This window comes from Dreissena polymorpha, chromosome 6 (assembly GCF_020536995.1).
Source record: "Dreissena polymorpha isolate Duluth1 chromosome 6, UMN_Dpol_1.0, whole genome shotgun sequence".
NCBI classification, from domain to species: Eukaryota; Metazoa; Mollusca; class Bivalvia; order Myida; family Dreissenidae; genus Dreissena; species Dreissena polymorpha.
In genome coordinates, this window is record NC_068360.1 from 81858462 (window position 1) to 81872831 (window position 14370).

A 14370-nucleotide genomic window follows, 5' to 3' on the forward strand; every position below is an offset into this window, starting at 1 on the left:
AACCTTGTTAACACTAAGTCACATTTATAGTCACATCTTCATAAAACTTGGTTAGAAGATTTCCCAATGATCGAAAAAAATGGTTCTGTTAAAAACATGTCTGCCAGGGAGCGTGGCAGTTTTCCTTATATGGCTATTGTAAAACCTTGTCAACACTCTAGTTTATAAATATCTGTAAAACATTTAACATGATTAGTAGTTTGTTTACATGTGGTGCTAATTCATTGATCATCATGGCAAGTTGTTGGTAGGAATAATTGTGAATGCTATTCTTCCCGTTCTTTTGTAATTAGTATGAAAGCACCTTCTGAGATTTAAAATACAAATAAAATTAAATGTCAAACCTTTTTGAAAGACATTTCTGACCAGTATACATATAAAATATATCCTGTAATATTAAATATTGCTTGTAATCTAACAGGTTTCAGAATTGCACATTTACCTAGAGTTTGTACATTTTAGCACGATACCCTCTGTACTTGTGCTGGGACCAGTGGGTCAGATGCAGATTTGTTCGGTTTATATTAATAATATGGTTATGAAGAAACATAATGGGATACACACAACTATGATTTTGACATGCACATGTACGTAGTCTGCAATGCACAAATCTATGAGTCTTAGTAGTATTTCTTGTCAAATATTAAGCCACGGACTCTAGATGACAATATCAACATACGCTCCGTGATTAAGCTTAATGAATAGTAGATTTTAAAAAATAAAGCAATCTTCATTATTTTATGTGTCATAACATGTAGCTTAATCACTTTACTTTGTTTCTTAATTTTTACATACCAACAATAAAACTAACTTATTCTTTATGTTTAATTTGTATATTTTTCTTTTGTATTTTTCATGTACTCTTCAGATAAGTTAAGACTTAAACAGTAACAGCAAAATAATTATTCCAGTTAGTTCATGTTGACTTGTTTTATGAGTATAACAACCAGGGCCAAACTTAAGGTTTGCTGTAAATGGGAAGGTAGCTATAAGCAAATATTTGTATTGGCAAGCATAACTGCATTTGTCAACTGTAACCAAAACAAGCTTTTTAGAAGGGAAAACATTATTGGGTAGGTAGGGAAATGGCAAACAACGATATTTGAGATGTGCTCTGTTTAAAGGAGATTTAATGAATGTGCATAAAGTGTCGTCCCTGATTAGCCTGTGCAATACGCACAGGCTAATCAGGGACTACACTTTCCACCTAAACTGGATTTTTGTTCAGAAGATACTCTCTGTAAACAAAAAATATCATTAAAGCGGAAAGTGTCGTCCCTATTAAGCCTGTGTGGACTGCACAGGCTAATCTAGGACGATACTTTACACACGTTCACTAAACCCCTTTTTCACAGTGCTCAGCCTATTTATATTGTTAGTCCAAGAAACCAGTGTACATATCATGAATTAGAATGAAAACATTCTAGGTCAGGAAATCCTTTCACTGTAAAAAAGTGGCAGTAATCTTTATTCAAGAATTAAATACATCACAATAAACATACAATACTAGTATTCCATTTCAAGAAAATGGTTCAAATTCTTATACAATGAAAATATCACAGTTGAAAATGTATAACACAGTGATATGCCTTGTACACCTTTAAACAATTATTCATCCATGAATTCATTCAACGGAAATACAAGACCAAACAAGATCACAATAAATATATCTTAAAACATTTTCAATATACAACTAAACATGAAGCATAAACATTATACAAACAGTAATAACATTGACAAATTACATTAAATATGTAATATTTTTCTAAGAAAATGTTCTTAAAGCATAATAACTTTTCTTTGTAGTTTCTGTATACAAACTGGTAGATGGGCATAAACAAAATACATTAAAGATGAAAGTTTCCTATTTTGTCAAATTTACTTTGAATCTACACAAACACAAATAGTTTCAAGTAGAAAACCATTCTTTTTCCTAACAATTATTTCTTAAGATTGATTTCTCTCCATTTATTTCCAATTTGTGCAGCGATCTGGGAAAACTGGGCTTAATGCAAGAGCATAAAGCATCATCAAAGATTAGCCTGTGCAGTCTGCACAGGCTTATCAGTAACAACACTTTCCGCTCTCATGGAATTTTACTTTCAAAGGAAGTCTCTTCGAAACAAAACTTCAATTTAGGCATAAAGTGTTGTCACAGATTAGCCTGTGCAGACAATACAATACATGCATGCATTAAGCCCAGTTTCCCAGAACGAGGCTTGTTTCCCTGCCAATCATTATCTCCTTCCACTGGCTCCACTGCGCACACTCTTCACACTGCTCAGTGAGCTCGAGCTCCGAGAACTGCCTGGCGACTGGGCACCTAGAATAGACAAAATAACATCAATATAACAGAGTATGCATGGCGACTGGGCACCTAGAATAGACAAAATAACATCAATATAACAGAGTATGCATGGCGACAGGGCACCTTGTATAGACAAAATAATGTCAGTGTAACAGGTTATTCTTACTGGTGCTAAGCGGAGAAAGCTTCTATTCTAAGCCGGTACCAGTATTGATAAAGCACCTAAGAGAAGTCTGAACAGTGAAATTTTCATGGAAAATCAAATGCCAACAAAAAAAGAAAATAATAACACTTTCAGTAATATTTTCTTTTTTAAGATAAAAATCCCAATGTGAAAAAGTATACACTTCTTTAAACTAACAAACATAAATTGCTACCTCCAAAGTCTGCGCCGATCTGTGCACGGCCCAGGGCACTTCCTGTGGGAGACTTGACGCTGGATGGACTGCTGCGCACTGACGACAGGCTACTACGGGCGCTGCCAGGCTGCCGACCACCAGTAAGACTTGGGAGATTAGCCTGCAAGGCGAAGCAAGGTATACAGAGATACAGTTTAGCCTCGCTCTGGGAAAACTGGGCTTGATAATTGTGTGTGAAATGTCCTCCAAAATTAGCCTGCACAGCCTTATCAGGGACAATACTTTCTGCCTACACTGGATTTTTGTTAGAAGACACTTTCCGCTTTTATGACATTTTTTGTTTAAATGAAGTCTCTTCTTAGCAAAAACTAATTTAGGCGGAAAGTGTCGTCGCTGATTGGCCTATGCGGACTGCACAGGCTAATCTGGGATGACACTTTAAGCACATGCAATATGCCCAGTTTTTTCAGAACGCGACTTATATAATTATTATGATGTTGACTTTCATTATATATAAAAAACATGTTATTATAACATGATAAAAGATTCCAATGTTTAAATGGTAATATACAACAGGAAAATAGAATCAAACCCATACAGCCTGGGTTAGAAATGACTATGGATGCTTAACAATGAGTTTCATCCCTAGTTACATCAATAGCAACAGTAATAACCCTGTATGATCATGCAAAATATCTTATGAATATCTGAATAAATGGGAAAAGAGTCTCTTAAAAATCTACACTTCATGGTGATACAACGGTTCAAGTTTCAACTTTTCACTTGAGAAAAGTAGTTTGCTCCAGAAAATTATCACACTTTATGCTGACAATGAAAACCGAAAAAACTAACCAACCAACTGACTGAATGACTCCATCATACCCCTCCCTGCAGGTATAAATAAGGCAAATTATGGGCTGAATGCATGTGTCTAACTGTCCCAGATTAACCTGTGTAGTTTTACAGGTTAATTGCTTTTGTGGATTTTTTGTTTACAGTATCTTCATAACAAAACTCAAGTTAAGGCGAGGTTAACACTTTGCATGCTTGGAAATTTGTCGTCTGCTAAAATGTCGTCTGCTGAATTTCTTAGATTAGCATTTTCTTCGATTTTGTTCAACGAATACTATCAGAATAGCAAACAGTTTGGATCCTGATGAGACTCCATGTTCTGTGGCGTCTCATCTGGATCCAAACTGTTTGCAAAGGCCTTCAAAATTCGGTTTCAGCACTGAAAAGGTTAAGGCGGAAAGTATAGTTCCTGATTAGTTTATACAGATTGCGCAGACTAATCTGGGATGACACTTTGAGCACATGGATTAAGCATAGCTTTCCCAAAACAAATACACTGTAACTCCAATATAACGCGTATCCACCAACCTGAGCGAAATACATGGTGACGGCCTCGGCAAGGTCCGGGTGCACCTGAGTAGCCTCCCCTATCTGCTGCATCACGCCCTTGTTGAACTCGCGCAGTTCACGCACTGAGAAGTCTTTCTGAAAACGGAGAAAACAATATTTAAATGGCTTGAGACCATTTTCACAAGACTATTCCCTAACTCAACCACCGAGAAGTCTAAACAAGGGACAAAATTGTCACAAAACCAGGTTTTCATTGTGAAAAAAATCTGATAAGGGAGACAACTCAAACTGAACTTTTGAAATGAACAAACAAAATTAACCCCCTTTGTAAGTTTGTTTTAAAATAAATATATTTTTAGTCGTGGCGACCTTGACATTGGAGATATTGACATGATTCTTTCGTGCGACACACCGTCCCATGATGGTGAATAAATGTGCCAAATGATTTTTTAAATCTCATAATGAATGACATAGTTATAGCCCAGACAAGCTCATTTATGGCTATTTTTTACCTTTGAACTCAAAGTGTGACCTTGACCTTGGAGATATTGACGTAATTTTTTCGCGCAACACACCGTCTAATGATGGTTAACAAATGTGCCAAATGATTTTAAAATCTCACAATGAACGACAAAGTTATGACCCGGACAAGCTTGTTCAGCCCGCCCGCCAGCCCGCCAGCCAGCCAGCCAGCCAGCCAGCCAGCCCGCCCGCATTCGCCAATCTAATAACCAGTTTTTTCCTTAGGAAAACCTGGTTAAAAACCTGGTTAAAAATAGCAGATAGGTGCTTTTTGATCCTAAAAATGTATAGATCTTTTAAATTTCAATCCAGAAAGAATGATTACACACTAAAGCATATTACCAGAACATGTATTTACTGTGTTATATATATGTCTGTTTTGGACATAACTTGTGTCTTAACACAATTCTTATGAGGTAATTCTATTACATAAAACATGTCAAAAAACATCAACAAGAAAAATTCTTAATCCAAAAAATACTAAATAATCCCCCTATTTTCCACAGCCCTCGTCCTATTTCCCTCCTGTGAAATGGGACCCCTGTATAGATTTAAATCTTGTTTAATAAAAGTAAAACCTCTAAGTCAAAGTTCACCCAGCAGTGACATTCTGGATATCATGTCTGCCTTTAAATCACTCTTCGGTTCAGTCCCCACTCTTGGAGGGTTCTCAGAATCTTCCTTTAAAGAAACCAGCAAACCTTACAGAAGCCTTACAATTTTACTGCCATCCAGCATTTATAAAGGACCTGAATTCTGGTAAAACTGGGCTTTATACATGTGCGTTAAGTATGGTCCCTGATAAGCATGTGCAGTCCGCACAAGTTAATCAGGGACAACACTTTCCACCTACATGTAAACTGGATTTTCTGTTAAAAGAGACTTCCTTAAAACAAAAATTTCAATTTAAGTGGAAAGTGTCATACCTGCTTAGCCTGTGCAGATTGCATGAGCTAATCTGGGACGACACTTTACACACATGTATTAAGCCAGGATTTACCAGAACGAGGCTCATATAAGTTTCAAGTACAGCTCACCTCTTCTGGTGTTTCTCCTTTGCTCTTCTTTGCAGACCTCAACTCTTTCGCATAACGTACATTCTATAAAATAAAACCAAGGAATTGATACATTAATGAATAAATTTATATACATTTTAAATTTAAGATAAGAAATATTATAATATTAATTTGTGTTCATCAGAAAATAAAAAACAACGAGTTCTGATGATAAGAAATTAAACTACAAAGGCGAAAGCCTGACTGTTTGAATGTCAATTTAATCAGCAAATTTACTTCAATCCTCACATTACCTGGCTCACATTCCATATACTGTGGATATATTTATGCCCCTCTTTGAAGAGGAGGTATATTGTTTTGCTCATGTCGGTAGGATGGTCAGTCGGTCCGTCCGTCCACCAGATGGTTTCCGGATGATAACTCAAGAACGCTAAGGCATAGGATCATGAAACTTCATAGGTAGATTGATCATGACTGGCAGATGACCCCTATTGATTTTCAGGTCACTAGGTCAAAGGTCAAGGTCACAGTGACTCGAAATAGTAAAATGGTTTACGGATGATAACTCAAGAATGCTTACGCCTAGGATCATGAAACTTCATAGGTACATTGATCATGACTGGCAGATGACCCCTATTGATTTTCAGGTCACTAGGTCAAAGGTAAAGGTCAGTGACTCGAAACAGTAAAAAGGTTTCCGGATGATAACTGAAGAATGCTTACGCCTAGCATCATGAAACTTCATAGGAACATTGATCATGACTGGCAGATGACCCTTATTGATTTTCAGGTCACTAGGTCAAAGGTCTAGGTCACAGTGTAAAAATACAATGAGACCCTAGGCCCACAATTTTCCCATCCAGATTTCATTACCTGCTTGTTGACACGCTCTAACTTGGCCCTCTGGTCATCCAGTTCTTTCTGCAGCTGGAGTATCTTGTTCTGAAAAAGGAAACAAATATTGCTCTGTTAAAGGATTGAAATATTGCTTTGTTAAAGGATTGAAATATTGCTCTGTTAAAGGATTGAAATATTGCTCTGTGAGAAAAATTAAAGACTGATCTGGGAAAGGAAACAAACTTTTCCTGAAATAAATCAAAGATTGTTTTGTAAAAGTAATCGTGCATTCGTATTTAAAAAAACACATTTTTCTGTAAAAGAAATCAAATTATTTTATGTGAAAAAATCAAGCATCATTCTTTAAAAGCAATACAAATTGTTTTTTATGAAAGAAGTGAAATTTGTTTCATTAATATTTAAATCTTATTCTGTACAAAAAAGGAATCATATTTATATATTTCATTTAACAAATCTAATTTATACTGCGCAATAAAACAACCAATTAATCAATTCACAAAATTGTATGTAATTTTATGAAGAAATAAAATGTATTTATTTTTCTTTTTTACCCATATTGTAACAACATTTTTCATGGATCACCATAAAAATCATTTGTTGTCACTTTTTCAATGTAACAACATTTTCCTTCTCAACAATCTTGTCATATGCATCAGCATAAATATGCAGCACAACAACAAGACAAACAAGATGTTTTTGTGAAACACTATGTCCCCCTCCATATATTTGACCTTTGACCTTGAAGGATGACCTTGACATTGACCTTTCACCACTCAAAGTGTGCAGCTCATGAGAAGTTGTTACAAAGTTATATTAAATTAGCAATTTTGACCCATATATTTGACCTTTGACTTTAAAGGATGACCTTGACCATGACCTTTCACCACTCAAAATGTGCAGCTCCACAAGATACACGTGCATGCCAAATATGAGGTTGCTATCTTCAATATTGCAAAAGTTATGGCAAATGTTATAGTTTGAAGCAAACCAACAAACAAACAGACAGGGCAAAAACAATATGTCCCCCAGTATAGACGGGAGGACATAAAAAGGACATGCTGTCCACCCTCTCAACACGTACATTTGTCTCCTCTACAATTACACCAGAGCAAGCGGTGTTTATATGAGCTTCACTCTAAGAAAACAGGGCTTAATGCATGTGCGTGTCATCACAGATTGGCCTGTGCAGTCCACACAATCTAATCAGGGACCACACTTTTTTTGGCCAAGAAAAGACTTGCTTAAAATGATAAATACAATAATAGCGGAAAGTGTTGTCCCTGATTACCCTGTGGGGACTGCACAGGCGGATCTGGGACAGCACTTGACACACATGGAGTTTTCCCAGAACACACTTCATATCAATTACAAAATAAAACAAGACACAATGCCCCCATACTGCACCACTTTGAAGACATATATTTGACCTTTGACCTTGGAGAATAACCTTGACCTTTCACTACTCAAAATGTGCAGGTGCATGAGATACACATGCATGCCAAATATCAAGTTGCTATCTTCAATATTGCAAAAGTTATGGGCAAGGTTTAAGTTTTGGGACAGACACACATATACAATGACAGACAGACACATACAATGACAGACAGACAGACAGGCCAAAAACAATATACCCCCTATCATTCAATCAGGAGGCATAAAAAACATCTGCAAGAAAAATGGGACAAGATATTGACAAAACCTCAAAATCAAGACAAAATGGACTAGATGTCAACAATCTTAACATGTACTTTTTTCTCCTCGACCATATCGACGTAGGCGTCCTGGTCCCTGTTCAGGTTGTCCAGGGTGTTGCTCATGGTCTGTAGGTCCTCCTGGAGCTCCCGTATCTGCCGCCGCTTGTACTTGTACTTGTCCATCACCGCCCTCATCTGCTCATCCAGCTGCTGCTTCTCCTCCATCTCATCACCTTGGTAACAGAGTGCAGTCAAGCACGATGTTAGATATATTTAAATATATATTTTAATCCAAATGATCAGAAGTCAAAATGGTTATAAGTCCAATTGGTCAAAAGTATAAATGGTCTCACAATAAAACGATCAATAATGTAGATTGGTCAATCAATCTAGACATGTTAAGAGCAGAGAGCAGTCAATTTTTAGATTGCTTTTGTACAATTGCAAAATTAACCCTTTCCCCCAATTTAACATTCAGATCATCCCCTATCAAGCGTTATAAGTGGACCCATAGTAAATACATTAACGCAAAACACATATTCTCAATTTCACAGTATTTGTTAGCAAAAAAAATATAATTTTTGTAATTTTAGTCAAAACAATACAATTTTCACACTAAAAAGGACCCCAGCCCCATTCTAATAATGGTTAAAAAAATATGTCCACCACAATATTAGGAATATTTGAATATTTTCAAATCTATAGGAAATGGAGATTGGTCCACCATCTGGTTAAGTTCAAAACAGAGAGCAGCCAACTGTGAAATTATGAATATTTTGGAATGTATCACTTCTGTCCAATCATTATTATTTGTGTGACCAATTCACATACTTGCATCGCTGACTTTATTGAAGCTCTTGCGGTAGGTCTCATTGCGGTTGTTCATGAGTTTCAGCGTGTTCTCGAGTGCGCGAATCTCCTTCTCGGCCTTACGGATGCGTGCGTCAAGGTCATCCCCCTCACGTTGCAGCTCCTCCTTCTCTTGGGCAGCCTGCGCATGGATAAAGATTTAAGCAGCATTCTAGGAAAAAATGGGTTTATGTGCGTAAATTATCATCCCTGATTAGACTGTGTAGAACTGCTTTTATGGTACATTCGTTTAGAGGGTGTCTTTCTATAGCAAAAGTCCAGTTAAATAGTGAGAGTTGAAATTATGCAATGCATATATTTGCTACTGGCATTTGATGAATTTTCATAAATTGCTATCCAATAGTCGTTTTTCTTAGTCAAGAGTATTTGTTTGGCTTCTTTCAATATAAATGAATCCTTTTTCTTTTTGAAAAAAATACTCTTAGAAAAATCTTTTTACAACAGATCCCTTTAATCCTAGATAACTAAGATACAATTTTTGTCTGTTTGTAGTCCCTTTCAAAATACAATAAAATTAAACACCTTTCTTAATAGATTCAAGTTTTAAAGCTTCATTTCCAAGCCTTAGATACTGACAAGCAGCAAACATCATATAACCTGAACAGACTGTGAGTTTCTTGCAGGCTTTCATGCTGTTGCATATAGCGATTTACACTTTGCTTCTGAGTGGAAAAGGTTTAATAAACACCCATATGGCAAAATTAGACAACTTCCTACCTTGAAGACATAGTACACGTACCTTGATGACATAGTATACATACCTTGATGACATAGTATACATACCTTGATGACATAGTAGGCTTGAGAGCGTTCCTCCTCACCCTCTGGCGGCGCCATGGAGACCATTAGAATCTCATAGCTGCAATAGGCAGTCATAAACTTTCACATATTTTTAAATTCATTGAGATAACGCTTTTGACTGAGTGGGCCCTAATTATTACATCATTACTAAGGATGTAAAAAAATAAAAGGCTGCTCATATGAAAACCTATATGAAACTGATATAAAAACTATATGAAACCTCTATGAAACCTATACAAAACCTACATGAAACTTATATGAAACTGTTATAAAAAACAGGAAACCTATATAAAACTGATAGAAAAACTATATGTAACCTACATGAAACCTATATGAAACCTTTATGAAACATACATGAAACCTTTATAAAACATACATGAAAGCTATATGAAACCAAGAATCTAAGAAAGCTCAATTCAACATTTATCAGTGCTGGGCTTGTAAAATTAATGAAACTTGTGATGTTTTCACAGTCAATGAATATCCACCACTATTCAACGAGTTACTTTTATGAATTACTCAGCATTTCTTTCTGTAAATAAGTATGTTTGTGAAACAAACTTGCACATACTGCTGAATATATTGACTTTAAATTTTGTCATCTGATAATGGCGGAAAGGAAATTTCAAATGTAAGATAAAAGTCACACTCTAGGAAAAAAGGGTTTAATGCATTTACATAGAGTATCGTTCTAAATTAGCCTGCACAGTCAACAAAGGCTAATCTTGGACAACACTTTCAGTGTTTATGGAATTTATCATTCAAAGGAAGTCTCTCCTAAACAAAAATCCAGTTTAGGTGGAGAGTGTTGTCTTTGATTAGCCAGTGCAGACTCTACAGGTTAATCAGGGAAAAACACTTGCACTTCAATTGTTTCTTTCATTTAAGTCTCTTCTTAGCAAAAATCTAGTCACTACGGCAAATGTCATCCCTGATGACACTTGACGCACATGCCTTAAGACCTTTTTTCCCAGATTGAGGCTCATTAATGCCTACCGTTTTCTGAGCTTGTCAATCTTGGAGATTCTCTCGTGCAGTTCAGCAGAGATTTGCTGTCTCTCCTCATTCACTGCGCGCACCTGGGCATTCAGCATCTCCTTATGAATGTTGATCTCCTGGTGGCGCTCTTTCATAGCCTGTGTGGATGAAAAAAATATATCATCATCATCATCATCATCATCATCATCATCATCATCATCATCATCATCATCATCATCATCAACACCATCATCATCTCCATCATCATCATCATCATCATCATCATCATCATCATCATCATCATCATCATCATCATCATCATCATCATCATCAAAAGAAGTATTATTTTTTAACAATATCAAGCTAAAGAAATGCCTTTTATTTGTTAAGCTGAGCTAAAAATCACACCAAATTTTTTTTATTTACTTAGAATGGGAGGAAAGCACTCAGCGCATTCATATGAGCCTTGCTCTATTATAACAGGCTTAATGCATGTGCATAAGCGTAGTCTCAGATTAACCTGTGAAGTCTGTATATATGCAGTACACTTAATGCACGTATATTAAACCCAATATTCCCAGAGTGAGACTCATATTTTTCTTCACCTCACCAAAAACACACAAAATCAACTCACGGTTTCCAACTGCAGCCTGCGCTTCTCCAGGTCAAACACCTCGTCGGCGCGCTCATTAAGCATGTCACGCAGACGTTTCAGCTCCAGCTTCAGGATGTTTTGATCCACCATGAGGTCCTGTTTGCCGTAGATGATCTTCTTGAGCTCCCTTTCTGAGCTGTCGTTGTAGAGGTTCAGCTCCTCAATCTTGCTCGTCAGGTCAGTTTTCTCACTGCCGCTCTTTTCAAGCTCTCGGCTGACGCGACGGATGTCATCCTACATGAAACAAGTTGTTATATTTTTGATAGTTTCAACCAATTTATTTTATCTAAATTGCATCCAAACCCTCGAGTACGTTTCCTGGGCAGAACCAGTACCCATTGGAAGTGATCCAAATTATGCTCCCACAGTGGGGATCGCCCCCGTGAGCTGCCGAATGCACCCTAACCACTACGCCAAGACTATTTGTTAAGAATCAGGCAAATCAAATCTTGACCTATCTGTTTGCTCTCTGAAAAGTGTATGTTCATATTCTGTTGATTAAAAATGCTGAACCCTTTACCACTCAGATATGCATTTTGACCTGTTTGTAGTCCTTTAGAAAATCAAATTAAATCAAAGACCTTTCTTAATAGATTACAATTTTAAAGGCTTTATTTCCAATTCTTAGATACTGATGACCAATAAACAGCATAACCTGAACAGACTGTGGGTTACTCGCAGGCTGTTCAAGTTGTTTGCTGGTCGCATAAAGCTGTTTTCACTTTGCTTCTTAGCTGTAAAAGATGCCCACTTTCTAGACAGTTTATCTACTTTTTTTTATTTTCTCCTACCGCATCAGCTGTTGCTTGTAAAGCAACTTTATAATTAATAAAGTAGATTCATTAATTTTTGTTGACACAAATTGTCATGGATTCATAAATCTCTGGCTTTTTTGTTTGATCTTTAATTTGTTTGATTTTTTTAATGTCTGATATAATACATTCAACATGAATGTTCCTTGGAAATTTAATTTGCTGATCAGAGGAGCCACGCAAAACCATTGAAGTTGGTGGCCAACAAATAATAATGGATTCACAGTTATTACCAAATCAGTATTTTTGTTTTTTCTGATTTCCATGCTTTTGTTTTAAGCTTGTGGGTAATATATCTTAAAACAATGATTCCTGCAAAGTTCGATTTGTTTCAGTATTTTTTAACTGTGTGTGTCACTTAAAGTATTCAAAAAACACCTCCACCATACCTGCACTGCGGTGTTTAACTTACATTCTCTAAGCAATGGAACCAATCCCCCTACATAAATAAATCAATCCCAAATTGTAACAAATAAATATTTGAAAATTGCAAGGAGTCCCCTGCCAATAGTATGAGTATAGGACTTGGGATGCGCTAACAAATGAAACACCGTACCTGTAGCCTCTTGAGCTGCAGTGTTAGTAGCGTGTGAGTGTTGTTCTTAGCCTCGAGCTCATTGGTGAGGTCCTTTATCTTCTCCTCCAGGTGAACTTTCTCCTCGTTGCTGCGCTCGCCCTGCATGCGGTTGATACGACGCTCCAGCTGCTGGATTGCGAAATCCTGAATGGGAGGAAACAACATGCTGTGTTAAATGGCTGATAAGTTTGTGTATGTAACTTAAATGAAAATACAGAAATTCAAATGGTATGTTAACATAACTAGTAGCATGTGTGTGTGTTTGGAAGTTTATGAGGTCCTTCCATGCCTTTGGCTGCATTATGTGTGGATCCAGAGAGTGTTAAAGAAAGTCTCTAAAAGTTTCAAACAAAGATCCATTCTATACAAAAAGTGTCGTGCCTAATACGCCTGTGAAAACTGCACAGACTTATCTGGAAAATACACTTAAAACACCTGCATTTAGCCCTGTTTTCCCAGACCGAGGCTTAATTTACTCAAAGTTGTGAGCTCTATACCTGATTATAGATGATCTCCTGTTGTTTGAGAGAGTCAGTGTCCAGTTTGCCAATCTTGCTGTTCAGATTTCTCACGGCCGCCTGGCTACCCTGCAAATGGAAGATTTCTTATAGCTACATGTATCATATATTTACTAATAAAAGCATACAAAACTCTGTTGGAAAAATCTTGGGGGAACCTTAAAATGGAACCTTAAAGTCCTGCAAATGGAATGTTTTATATCTATCATATCATATACCCTGCGAATGGAAGATTTATCTATCCTATATTTCTCAAAAAAGGATACAAAACTATGTGGGGAAAACCTTAAAAAAGCATATAATTTTATAATTTTAAGCTATTTGAAATATATTTTTTACAAGAAAGAGTTTTTTTTATAAGTTATGAATATTTATAAATTATCATTATTTTATCCTTATTTAAGCAGAAACTTAGTATATATCAAATACCAAATAAGAAAGGAATTTGTCACTTCAAAGGTTAACTGTTTGTAAAAAATGCAAAAAATATAACTCTTTATAATAACTCAAATTATAATAACAAAATCCTATAAATTAAAGATATATGCTTTGTAATATGTAATTAAATATATATATATAATAACCATTAGGCACTTATTTGAAGAAAAAAAAAGTATAATTTTGTGGGTTTTTTTAAATGGGATTTGTTTCAGATTCAGAATTTTGTTACAACTTTGCATTGAGAATGGGTCAGTTTAAAGGACCCAATAACACTGCTGAAAAAGACCTGACTCTTACCTGAATCTCTGCCTCGTTGTTCCTCTCCTTCATCTTTGCCTCATGGAGCTCCTGCATCTTCTTGAACTGCAGATCTCGCAGGTACTTGAGATCCTGATCAATCTCTCTCTGACGTTTGTCCTCGTCTTCAAGCATCTCGTCCATGCGCGCAGCACGTTCCTCCGCGCTCAGGTTGGACTCGGTCGCGATCTTCAGTTTCTCAATCAATGTCTCTCGCAGGTCCTTTGCCTGTCTTAACCTGGAATTTTTTTTAAGTGTTTTTTCACCAGTTTTTAATGGGGCTTGGACACTTCCTATTGCGA

General features: G+C 36.4%; 1 protein-coding gene across 13 annotated transcripts in view; it reads right to left on the reverse strand.

The window, feature by feature from the left end:
- Positions 1 to 1451: 1451 nt before the first annotated feature.
- The window catches only part of LOC127833630 (coiled-coil domain-containing protein 39-like), a 127946-nt gene continuing 115027 nt past the window's right edge, over positions 1452 to 14370 (reverse strand). For 2 of the 13 annotated variants that reach the window (XM_052359001.1, XM_052359000.1), the window contains exons 9-21: positions 14069 to 14306; positions 13310 to 13399; positions 12792 to 12956; positions 11403 to 11657; positions 10787 to 10926; positions 9773 to 9848; positions 8951 to 9110; positions 8174 to 8352; positions 6441 to 6509; positions 5589 to 5651; positions 4048 to 4164; positions 2686 to 2827; positions 1452 to 2323 (exon numbers count right to left, since the gene is read on the reverse strand). In XM_052359001.1, the coding sequence (XP_052214961.1) occupies positions 2238 to 2323; positions 2686 to 2827; positions 4048 to 4164; positions 5589 to 5651; positions 6441 to 6509; positions 8174 to 8352; positions 8951 to 9110; positions 9773 to 9848; positions 10787 to 10926; positions 11403 to 11657; positions 12792 to 12956; positions 13310 to 13399; positions 14069 to 14306 (1780 nt within the window). In that variant the 3' untranslated portion in view covers positions 1452 to 2237. The remainder of the gene's footprint in view (positions 2324 to 2685; positions 2828 to 4047; positions 4165 to 5588; positions 5652 to 6440; positions 6510 to 8173; positions 8353 to 8950; positions 9111 to 9772; positions 9849 to 10786; positions 10927 to 11402; positions 11658 to 12791; positions 12957 to 13309; positions 13400 to 14068; positions 14307 to 14370) is intronic. The other 11 variants (XM_052359007.1, XM_052359003.1, XM_052359002.1 and 8 more) reach the window with 11 other exon arrangements.